Source organism: Orycteropus afer, unplaced genomic scaffold (assembly GCF_000298275.1).
Source record: "Orycteropus afer afer isolate SDZICR_OR568_19922 unplaced genomic scaffold, OryAfe1.0 scaffold01125, whole genome shotgun sequence".
NCBI lineage: Eukaryota > Metazoa > Chordata > Mammalia > Tubulidentata > Orycteropodidae > Orycteropus > Orycteropus afer.
Window position 1 is genome coordinate 111543 of NW_006922712.1, and position 12875 is coordinate 124417.

Sequence of the window (12875 nt, forward strand, 5' to 3'; positions counted from 1 at the left end):
TGCCTAAGGCATTTGACTGCTAACCAGAAGGCTGGCAGTTCAAACCCACTAGCCACTCCTCAGAAGGAAGGTTGGGCAATCTACTTCTGTAGTGATACCACCTCGGAAACCCAAGGAGGGGTCGCTATGAGTCAGGAATGACCCAACAGCAGTGAGTTTTGGTTTTTGATTCCTAAGCATGTGAGAGTTGGAAACTGGATAAGGAAGACCAAAGAAGAGTTGATGCTTTTAAGTTGTGGTGTTGGAGAAGAAGGTTAAGAGTACCATGGACTGCTAAAAGGACTAACAAATTTGTCCTGGAGGAAGTGCAGCAAGAATGCTCCTTGGAAGCGAGAATGTCCAGATTTCATCTCACCTACTTTGGTCATGTCAGAAGGAACCTAGAGAAGGATATCATGCTTGGTAAAGTGGAGGGCCAATGAAGAAAGGGAAGGCTGTCAATGAGAGGGACAGAGACAACAGCTGAAATGATGAGCTGAGGTATAGCAAGGATCATGAGGCTGGCACAAGACCGGGCATTGTTTCGTTCTGCCTTCATGGGGTTGCTATGAGTCAGAGACAACTCTATGACACCTAACAACAACACTATAGACATATTATCAGGAGGGCCCGGTCCCTGGAGAATGATATCATGCTTGGTAAAGTAGAAGGTCAGCGAAAAATCCATCATTGGAAACCCTATGGAGAACAGTTCTACTCCGATCTACATTGGGTTGCCATGAATCGGAGGCTACTCTATAGCAACTAGTTTAGAAGGGGTGAAGTAGTAGCTCATTGTGTTTTTTGTTTGCATTTATCTAATGGCTAATGATGTTGAGCATCATTTCATATGCTTATTGGCTATTTGTATAATTTTTTTTTGGAGAAATGTCTGTTCAAATTCTTTGCCACTTGTTAAAGTGGGTTGTCTTTGTCTTTTTGTTGTTGACTGTAGTACTATAGTCCAATGTACTATATTATTATTATTAGGTGCCGTCAAGCCATTACTGACTCATAGCGACCCTGTGCACAGCAGAAAAAACACTGCCTGGTCCCACGCCAGCTCCACGATCCTTGCTATACTTGAGCCCATCGCCACAGTCACTGTGGCAGTCCATCTCATTGAGGGCCCTGACCTCTTTTGTTGACTGTCCACGTTACCAAGCATGACGTCCTTCTCCAGGGAATGGTCCCTTCTGACAACATGACCAAAGTAGGTGAGACAAAGTCTGGCCATCCTCACTTCCAAGGAGCATCTTGGCTGCACTTCCTCCAGGACAGATCTGTTAGTTCCTTTGGCAGTTCATGGTACCTTCAGCATTCTTCACCAGCACCACAACTCAAAAGCATCAACTCTTCTTTGGTCTTCCTTATTCATTGTCCAGCTGTCACATGCATATGAGGCAACTGAAATACCATGGCTTGTGTCAGGCACACCTTAGTCCTCAAGGAGATACCTTTGCTCTTCAGCACTTGAAAGAGGTCCTTTGGAGCTGATTTGCTCAGTGCTAAATGTCAGCTGAGGTCCTGACTGCTGCTTCCATTGGCATCGATTGTAGAACCAAGCAATGTGAAGTCCTTGACAATTTCAGTCTTTTCTCCATTTATCGTGATGTTGCTTACAGGTCCAGTTGTGAAGATTTTTGTTTTCTTTATATTGAGATATAATCCACATTGCAGACCATCTTCATTAGTAAGGGCTTCAAGTCATCCTCACTTTCAGCAAGCAAAGTTGTGTCATCAGCATATCACAGGTTGTTAATGTTTCTTTCTCCAATCCTGATGTTCTTCTTCATATAGTCCAGCTTCCCGGATTATTTCCTCAGCATATAGATTAAATAAGTGTGGTGAAAGGATACAACCCTGATGCACTCCCTTCTTGATTTGAAACCATTCAGTGTCCCCTAGTTCTGTTGAACAACAGCTTCTTGGTCTATGTACTGGTTCCTCATGAGTACAAGTGTATAAGTACGAGTATAAGTTTTCTGGAATTCCCATTCTTCTCAATGTTACACATAATTTATTATGATACACACAATCAAATGTTTTTCCATAGTCAATAAAACATAAGTAAACATTCTTCTGGTATTCTTTGCTTTGAGCCAAAATCCATCTGATATCAGCAATGATATCCCTCATTCTGCATCCTCTTCTGAATCCAGCTTGCAATGTGCTATGGACAGTGCTATAGTTCTATATATATTTTGGATATTAACCCTGATATATGGTTCTAAATATATTTTCACATTCTGTAGGTTGTCTTTTCAGTTTGTTGATAAAGTTCTTTGATGCACTAAAGTTATTAATTTTTATGAAGCCCAATTTATCTATTTTTTTTCTTTTGTTACTCATGCTTTTCATGTCATATCTATTAATCCATTGCCATAAACAAGATTTATTGTTCTAAAGATTTATTCCTATGTTCTAAAACTTTCATGACTTCAGTTCATATATGGTGGTCATTGATCTATTTTAAGTTAATTTCCATATATAATGTACCTTCTTTTAAAGATATTGTCTTCTGGTTTCCATTTCAGCATGACATTGAATATGCTAGTGACTTTTTAGCTTTCTTTCCTGGCATCTATTTATAGTAAATTCCTTTTATACCCTGTTAATATATAAACAGCATGCAATAAACGTATTCTACTTTCCATAAAATCTCTGGCTTCTTCCCCCTTCCCTTTTTTGATAATTGTATTTTATGTACATTTCTAGAACATATCAATTATGCAATATTCTATAATCCAGATCCCCTTCATTTAGGCCTAGTTCTGGGTTAATTGTATTCACTACTCACCAATAGTTCTCATATAAAAGCTTCTCCAATTATTTCTTAGGTGATCTGAATTTTTTTCTTTGTACATTTTTCAGTAAGTTCATAGGAGCAATATTCCCTAAGTTCTTATGTGTTCATAACTGTTTTTTGTGACTTTTATGCCTGACAGTTATTTGTTGGATGTAAAACTCTTGTCTTGCATTTTCTCTTTCCCATTGAATATCTTACATATGTTGCATTGTCTCCAAATAGAAAATGTTCCTGTCACAAAGCCTGAAATCATTCATCCCCCCCACCCCTTATAAAGGATTTCTCTTGTATCTGGATCCAAAGCCTCCCTTCCCCCTTAATTAGTAAAATACAATTGTTATATTAAAATATTCCTTGGTGTTGATGATTTTTCAGATGAATTGGTTGTCCTTTGAATATGTAGGTTTGTCTTCTTTTATTTCAGGAAATTTTCTTGAATGATAGTTTTCAGAATTTGTTCTTTTCTGTTGCTTTCTTAGGAAACTACTTTCATAGTTGTGTTGGATTGTGATTGCCTTGCTTCTCCCTCACTTTCTCTTGAATTCTTAGCAATATTTCCTTTTTATTACTACTTCTTTTTTAACTTTATTCTGTTGTTTTTGAGAACATACAGTGTTATGGATTGAATTGTATACCCCTAAGATATGTGCCAACTAGCCAGGCTATGATTCTTAGTTGTTTGGAAGTTGTGTAATGCTGTAGTTTGGCAGTTATGTAATGATGTAATTGGCAGCTATGAAGTGATGTAATCATCCTCATGATATGATCTGATATAATTATACTCCATTTTGTGATGTGTTATAAATGCTAACCTTTGCCTGTGGTTAATGAGACTGGATTAAGTTATATTAAAGAGGATTACTTATGTTTGTTATGTTAATGGGGTAAGATTAGGGTGGGATGAAACACCCCTATTCAGGTTAAAGCCCTCATCTGTTGTAAGGGAGTTTCCCTGGGGTGTGGCCTGAATCACCTTTTATCTTACAAGAGAAAAAAGGAGAGAGAAGCAAGTGGGGAGAGACAAACCTCAGTACTATCAAGAAAGAAGAGCTGTGCAGTGTAGTGAGTTGCATGGTATGGCTTTTCTAGCCACAGTCTTTGTGACTCCCACTGCATTACTGGGTGGGACCATGCAAATATGTGTCAACTTGGCCAAGCAGCTGGTAGTAGTTATTTCCTGTAATGAGACTGGCAATTAACTCCATGGTGGAATTTGCTGTGAGTGACTGATTTTAAACAGCTGATTGTTAAAGTCATCCACCTGGAGTATTTCTGTTGGAGCATTACAAAGTAATCTTCTGGGAAAGTTTGCTCTCTCTCAGGTGTGTAGAACTCCAATGGTGGGATTGGTTAGTTTTTGCCACCCTGACAGCCTTAAAATGAGCCCTCCTAGAGGCAAAGGGGGGAACCTAAGTGCCAGCTGAGAGAGACGCCCAGCTGAGAGAGACACCCAGCTGAGAGAGACACCCAGCTGAGAGACAGAGGCAGTGGAGCCAAGAGGCACTGGACATAGCAGCAGGCTTACCTGGCCCACAGAGGCAGAGGCCAGGCTGGGAGGCATATCTAAGGCCACAGCAGAGGGGAGACTGTCCTGATCAAAGAACTGTATCCTGAACACATGCTTGAACTTGAATTGTAGCCTGTTGCTTCCCTAATAAAACCCAATATCTGTGAGCTCTGTGTGGCCACTGCAGTGAATTACTGAGCCCAGCAGCGAAGTGGTGAGTGTCCCACAAGAGGGACAGTTGGTGTCAAGGTTGGTAAGTCGGCTGGAGGGTGGCAGCATGTCTGGTCTCAGAGGAACAAGCCTTGGGCTGCTGATGGTGATTCTTCCTCTTGTGTAGTTAGAGGAGGTTAGAAGATGCCACCTCCTTGCCCCTTTAGCAGTTGGTGTCAGAAGTGGGGTTCGTTGCCCTGGCTCCAGACTCACAGAAGCATGGGCCTTTGTAAAAGAAAGAAGAAAGGGGCCTGGGAAATGAAACTTTGGATTCTTAGATTGTTACTTTGGTTGGTGTTACCTGTAACGGCAGAATATAGAGACATTATGCTGCAGCCCAGGGGAGAAAGGCCTGAGGCAAGAGCCAAGCCAATTAAAGGAGATAATTGATCCAAAAGGTAGGGCTTTTGGTTACACCCACCTAAAGGCCCAAGGCCATACACACAGAATGGGAAGATTATCAGGATTAAGAGATTAAACTGGAATGTCTTAAATAGGATTATGTGTTTTGGATTATGTATTTATCTGAATGTACTATGCGTATTGAATGTTCTATTACCTACATGTATGTTAGAAATTATTATGGGGATGGATATTAGAGGGCATGTAAGTCCACATTTAGCCAAAACTTGACTTGATGTGTTAAAAGGGGAAATAGAATTTGCCCAGAAGAAACACAGGTTTTTGTTTCAAACCCTGCATCCAGAATATAGGGGGCTTAGGCAGAAAACCTGAGCCCCACCCAGAACCTGCTGAGAGAGGAAATTTGCATTTGAAGACAGGACATGCAGGAAAAAATAATAATAATGTCCAGCAAGCAGTTAGGCTTTGGGTGCATCAAAATCATGACCCATGAGAGAAACTCCTTCCAAGACTGGAAGTTAAAGGGAGCTTGTGAGTAGATGGCCCTGTATGCTGCTCACATGTGACCACTTGGGTCCACTTGAAGAGTGAAAATGAGGGAAGTGCAGCAATGAAGAAAGTGGCTGAGTTTGGTACTCTTTGACCTAGGCCATGGAGGCTTAGGATGAGAGGAAGGGCTGGCTTCTCTGAAGTGCAAGGAGTTGTGTGGAACCTACAGGCACTGAACTAGTCCCTGAGGACTAAGGATGAGAGAAAGAGGGTGCTGGCTGGTATGAAGTAAAGGGAGGAGTGTGGCTCCCAAACTTGGCAGCTGGAACCCATGACCTAGCTGGGATGTCTAGAGCTGAGCTGACCAGAATCCGAAAAAACTAAGAGAAAAATGTTTGACACTGAGCTGATGGCTTGCACTGGGCTAGACTTTGCTTATTTACGGATGCAGATACCCAAAGTTCCAAGCAGAACAGAAAATTCTTCCAAGAGAAAGGAACATGCTTGTCTCCTCAGTACTAGTTTGATGTTGTTGTTGTTGTTATGTGCCATTGAGTCGGACCTGACTCACAGTGACCCCTCCTTGGGTTTCCAAGGCAGTATCACTATGGAAGTAGATTGCCCAGCAAATTAGAAATTGGCTATCTAAAATGTGTGTGTGTGTGTTGGGGGGGTTAAAAGCATGAAGTGGCTAGCTTACACACGTTCATGGGTGTGGTTATTCTTAAATTGATTGGGAAGGGGATGTTAATTTTTGAAGTATAAAAGGGATGATGGCTAGAAAAGCCAGGAGGTGGCCTACAGTGTAGTGAGTTGCATGGTATGGCTTTTCTAGCCATAGTCTTTGTAACTCCCACTGGATTATTGGGTGGAACAATACAAATATATGTCTACTTGGCTGGGAAGCTGGTAGTAGTTACTTCCTATAATGAAACTCTCACTGCTGTCGAATCGGTCCCGACTCATAACAACCCCTCCTTGGGTTTCTGAGGCAGCATCTCTATGGATGTAGATTTCTGAGTCTTCCTTCTGAGGAATGGCTTGTGGGTTTGAACCACCAGCCTTCTGGTTAGCAGTCAAATGCCTTAGAATCTATGCCACCAGAGCTCTCTGTGGTGGAATTTGCTGTAAACAACTGAGTAGCTGCTTTGAAACTCCTGATTGTTAAAGTTATCCACCTGGGGTATTTCTGTTGGAGCATGATGAAGTAATCTTCTGGGAAAGTTCACTCTTTCTCAGGTGTGTAGAACTCTGATGTTTATATATTATCTCATGGCAGTAGTTTCAGTGATTCAGCCAGCCCCTTCCTCCAGAAAGTCTGGAAACCGTTGTTGTTGTTGTTGTTGTTTGCTGTCGAGTTGGCCCCGACTCATAGCGACCCCTCCTTGGGTTTCCAAGGCAGTATCACTACGGAAGTAGGATTGCCCAACCTTCCTTCCGAGGAGTGGCTGGTGGGTTTGAACCGCCAGCCTTCTGGTGAGCAGTCAAGTGCCTTAGGCACTATGCTAATAGAAACTGTAAGAATTTGAAATTTTGTTCTGCATATTTCCCCTTTTGATCAGGATTCTTCTATAGAATCTTTGATCAAAAGGTTAAGTAATGGTTGCCAGGCAACATTCAATTCTGGTCTCATGCAAAAAGGAAAAATTGTTCATGGAGATAATTAGCCGTATATTCATATCCTCCTCCTATTCTAACTCTCCTATTTCCACTGTTGCAGTAGGCAAATAAGACCAATGGTTGTGCCTTGAATGGCTTCTTGTGAACTTTTACAACCCTAAACACTATGCAATAAACTAGAAGGTAGAACAGACACACTAAACATATTATTAGACCAATTGATTGAGATGTCCCATGAAACCATGGCCCTAACCTTCCAAACCAAGGAACCAAATCCCATGAGGATTTTGTTTGCACATAAGCAGTCTCAGCAGCTACTTTTTTTTTTTGTCATTACTGTAATTATATATATCATAAAATTTTTCCCAGTTCAACTTTTTACAAATGTACAACTTATTCACAGCAATTACAATAATTGACTGTGCAGCCTTACCCTTTATCAATACAATTTTTCTATCACCAGAACCCTTTTCCTCCTCCCTTCCACCCCTGGTAACCACTAGAGAAACTTTGGGCTTTATACATTTGCCTTCTCTTCTTATGTAAGAGAGGCCATACAATCAATATGTGTTCTTCTGTGAATGACTTATTTCACTGAACATAATATCTTCAAGCTCCATCTATATTATAGCATGTATCAAGACTTCGTTTTGTCTACTGGCTACTGTATGCATGGTAAACATTTTGTTTATCAATTCATCTGCTGATAGGCTGTATTAGTTAAGATTATGTGTTAGTTTGGCTGGGCCTGGTTTTGAGTGTCTGGGCAGCTGAATGTAGTTATTACCCATGGGGAGATTGGCAATCAACTAGATGGTGAAATCTACTGTAGCAGCTGAGTAGCTGCCTTAGGGATGTGGTCTGCTTCCAGTATATAAGAAGATTTGGGAAGGGTCTGCAGCTTTTTGGCACACTTGGACCCTGCATCTGGCTATCTTTATCTCAGTGGCCTGCCATGTCGTCTGCCGATCTTGGAACTGTTGATGGACTTGAATCAGTGACCTGTCATGTAGTTTGGTAATATTGGGACTGTGCCTTTTCCTTGTCAACCTTGTGTTTGTCAGCCTCAGCAGCCAGGACCTGCCTGAGTGAAAAAAGCCTCCAGCTTCAGTGGGCCAGAAGAGAGAGGCAAAGCTGAAGTCCAAGGTTGAGGGGCTTTCAACCAATCCCTAGAGCCTGGTACTTTGAACTCAGACATAAAGCCTCCCAAACTATCAGAGAATAAACTCCTGTTTGTTAAAGCCATCCACCTGTGGTATTTCTGTTAGAGCAGCAGGAAGTAATCAAAACACAGGTACTTAGATTGTTTCCACCTTTTGGCTTTTGTGAATAGTGCTGCAATGAACATTGGTGTATAAGTCTCTGACTGCTTTCAAGTCTTTTGGCTATATACCTAGGAATGGAATTGCTGGGTCATATGGTAGTTCTACTTTCAGTTTTTTTATGAATCAGCACACTGTTTTCCACAATGGCTACACCATTTTGCATTCCCACTAGCAATGGGTAAGCGTTTCAATATCCCCACATCCTTGCCAACATTTTTTATTTTCTGTTTTTATTTTTAATGTTAGCTCTGGTGGCATAGTGCCTAAGGCATTTGACTGCTAACCAGAAGGCTGGTGGTTCAAACCCACAAGCCACTCCTCAGAAGGAAGATTGGGCAATCTACTTCCATAGTGATTTTACCTCATAAACCCAAGGAGGGGTCATTATGAGTCAGATCCAACTCAACAACAGTGAGTTTGAGAGTTTTGAGATCCTAATGGGAGTGAAATGGTATCTCATTGTGGTTTTGATTTATATCTCTCTGATGGCTAATGACATTGAGCATCTTTTTATATGTTTGGTGGCCATTTAAATGTCCTTTTTGTTGAAATGGCTATTCATATCCTGTGCCCATTTTATGATAGGGTTGTATTTTTGTTGTTGTCAAAGTTTTATGTATATTTTGGTTACCAGATTCTTTTTGTAGATATGGTTTCCAAAGATATCCCAGTCAGTAGCTTAACTTTTCACATTTTTGGTAAAGTCTTTTGATGAAAAAAATTTTATCATTTTTATGAGGTCATATTTATTTATTTTTATTTTGCTGTTTGTGCTATTGTTATTACATAAGATAATTCATTGTTAAAATCCCAATATTTGGTTTTCTTTTGCTTACCCTCATGTTTCAGCTCACTGTTTGCATTATTTTATACTCTTTTTCCTTCTCCTTTATTTGTTAAAGAATTTTCCATGTTTGTTTCTTCTAGCTGATAAAGAACTTGGTGAGATCCTTTGTTTTCTCTGAAACTTCTTATCAGCCAAGCACAAGAAGTTCATAGGAACAAGTATGTCAAAAATAATTCAGTATGGAAGATCAAGAAATATCAATAACTCACAGGAAATAGTTATCAGAGACATGAAACTTATGGACGGTGAGAAAAACAAAAGTAATTTAACATATCTCTAAAAGAGTTAGCCCAACTTCATTTACCTGGGAAGGTCATGGATATGAAACTTTTAAAATCCTCTAGTGCATCCTTATCTGTGTCAGGCTTGACCTTGACCTTCAGGATGTAAAAATGGCCAAACTTGTTCTTCAGGTGCTGAGGGCTGCCCAAGCACACAAACTTCCCCTTCACCATAATGGCCAACCTGGTACAAAGGGCTTCACATTCCTCCATACTGGCAAAACAAGATACCAGAACAATGTAAGGTATCAAGTTCTCCTTTGGAGGACATTCTATAGTTCATACAGTGCACAGATTCTGTGACTTTGCAATGGGATGTTGCATTTGCCCATTTTTAGGCTCATAACTGGGATGTGGAAAGATTTCAAATGGTAAGTAGTAGAGGATCAAATACCCAAAAGGAACATTTCTTGCACTTCCTGCTCTAATTCTTAATTATTTAGTTCACTGGGGATTCTTGGCTGTTCCATTCATTAGGATCAATGAGGAACTCACATACTCAGGCAAGTTTCACTGTCCAATATCCCTGGCCCAAAATAATTCCCTCTTACTGTCACTGTAACTCCTGCTAGTTCTCAATCACACCTCCCAATGAGCTGTACCTGTGGGAGGTTATAACGATGGCTTTGCCAGTTTCACGTATCTTTGTTACTAGATTCCAGACCAGGCGCCGAGCTATTGGGTCCATGCCTGTTGATGGCTCATCCAGGAAGACGACTGAGGGCTTTCCCATTAAGGCAATAGCAGTACTCACTCTACGTTTGTTTCCTCCACTTCATGGTCAAGGAAGGAGAGAAAAAATGGGAAGGAAAATAGTTATTTACATGAAAGAATTAACACAATCATTCATAATTCTGAGAGTCCCAGAAAACACATAATATGGACATCTATGATGCTGGCTAGATGTAGCTTTAACAAGGTAGCAGGCCCAAGGAAAGGTATATATACTGATTCATTTTTATTTAGAATGTGGAGGAGCAACTTATGTTTATGTAACTTATTTCAGCAGCATTATCAGTGGCATTTAGTTACTTCTTCTCGGGGTGTCATGGGTTTCCCATATACATGAGAAGCATAGTAATTGAAAGAGACTCACAGTTCTCCTTACATGGGAGACAAATAACCATAGGAGACTATGAAGAAGATGCTTCCTTTGGAGGTTTAAAGGCTGCAATTCAAAGAGAACTAGGATTTTGAGTTTCATCTCTGCAAAGGGAAAATATGAAACTCTATTGATTTGCCTTATTACTGACATCTGAAACCTAACAAGGCACTAGACAATGTCACAATTAGATAACACTGTAACAGAAGGGCCTACATAGCACTGTGGGCATTGTGTCAAACATCAGGAACATAAAGAGGCATTTCAACATAAAAGAGCATCAATATAATGTCTTACCTGTAGGTGTAGATAAGCTTGTCAGCATGGGACTCCAGATGTAGTGAGCTCAGCCAGTGGTTCACATACAGGTGAATCTGGTGCTCAGAGACTCCCCATATTCTGGCATACATGATCAGTGTTTCCCTGCCAGTCATGTACTCCAGCAAAGCATCTTGTTGAGGACAATAGCCAATTCTTGACCTCACCTGATTAGGAGAACTGCCATAAGTTGTCTATCCCTGTGAGCATCCATGGATGAGATAAAATACTTGAATTCTTCCAGGTGACATTGAAACCCAGTAAAGTAAAAACCATTTTCCCCCACGCTGGCACCCCCCACCCTGACACCCAATGGGGATAGATAAGTAAACTAAATTACTCCCAACTATTTTCCCACCCCTGGGCAGATGAGCATTCAGTTCCAAAGAACTGAATGGAAAACATTCCTTCCTGCAGATGATAGACTTGCTAAAAGTATTTTAGAAATAACTTGTAAATTAACTCTGGCCACTGACAATAGAAATGTTTTAGAAACAACTTGTAAATGAACTCTGGCCCAGGGACATAAGGGAACAAAAGTTAATTGCTGACCCTCTCCCCTCTGCCCAAGCCCCTATCAGCTGATAACAAGAAACTAAGGACTCATCCCTAAGTCACCCATTTCATGTTCACACCCCAAATTCCTCAACCTTTTGTGAATATGCACAACCCCCTCCCCTAAAACCTACAAAAACTGTGTTTGATGGCATCTCAGGGAGTTAAGATCTGGGTACTAATTACCCTAACTCCTTGCACTGCTGCTTTGCAATAAATAATTTTCTCTCCTCTCAATCTCCGTGTGTAAACTGTTTTGGCCTGACTTCGCACATCCAAGGACCCCCTCATAGGCACTTTACTGCTAACCAGAAGCCACCAGCCACTTCTCAGAAGGAAGGTTGGGCAATCGATTTCCCTAGTGATACTGTCTCAGAAACCCAAGGAGGGATCACTAAGAGTCGGGTCAGACTCAAGGGCACATAATAACAACAACAACAATGGCTACAAAATGCCATCCAATGAAGCTTATTGAAGTAAATTAGGAATAATATTTCTTCTAATTCAATTTTGCTGATCTTAGTGATGAAGAAAGTAGAAATAAAATTCCAGAACCCTCTCAATTCAAGGGACTCTAATATGAGATGCTTTCTTCATTAGTCAGGAACTCCATGGATATTTTTGCATGTGTAGGCCTTTTTCACAGTAACATAGAACCAGAAGCAAAACCTTTCCCTACCCCCACTCCCAAGAAACTACATGGAGTGTTATTTTGGCAATTACCCAAAACCTTCTATGGATTTCCATTCAAGTGTACATAACTTACTTAGCTAGTAAGAAAAAACGTTTATGAATGTAATGTAATTAAATTAATTAATTAACAATAATCCCCAACTATTCATATCCCTAGACTCTTGACAGAAGTAACTTAAATCCTCTCTACACTAGGTATCAAATTATTCTTGCATATAATTTTTAAAGGAAAATAAGCGTCATGCAAAGATAACCAAGTGAAGAAGGAAATACGATACCATGAATGACACTGGCAGAAACAATAGTCAACAGAAATAAATTTGTAATTTCAGATATTGGGATTGGCAGAACAAATGCTTACTGTGCTTAACTAAATTTAAAAATCTTAAAAATGTCTTCATGAAAGTGGAAAGTATAAACAGTCACCTAGAAATTGTGTAAATGAATAAAATATAACATCAAAATATTTAAAAAGCATGTCATGTTACAAGCTTTCTGAGTGGGTCTGACAACAGATTAGTCACAACAGAAGAAACAATACTTAGCTTAGAATAAATCATAAGAAAGCACCTAGAATACATCACAAAAAAAATAAAAAGAAACTATGGAAATGATATTGAGAGATAAGGATGACAGACTGAGCAATGTAACATATAGATAATAGGAGGGAAGGAGGAAGCTAGTGAGTTGCCACTGAGTCAGCTTTGACTCACAGCACACACAGGACAAAACGTTGCCTGGTTCTGCACCATCTTCACAATCATAGCTATGGTTGAG

General features: G+C 40.3%; 1 protein-coding gene across 1 annotated transcript in view; it reads right to left on the reverse strand.

Annotated features, from left to right (window-relative positions):
* The window catches only part of LOC103212824 (phospholipid-transporting ATPase ABCA3-like), a 129843-nt gene that overhangs the window by 9097 nt on the left and 107871 nt on the right, over positions 1 to 12875 (reverse strand). Inside the window, exons 10-12 of the mRNA XM_007958762.1 lie at positions 10830 to 11017; positions 10033 to 10203; positions 9454 to 9644 (exon numbers count right to left, since the gene is read on the reverse strand). Of these exons, the coding sequence (XP_007956953.1) occupies positions 9454 to 9644; positions 10033 to 10203; positions 10830 to 11017 (550 nt within the window). The remainder of the gene's footprint in view (positions 1 to 9453; positions 9645 to 10032; positions 10204 to 10829; positions 11018 to 12875) is intronic.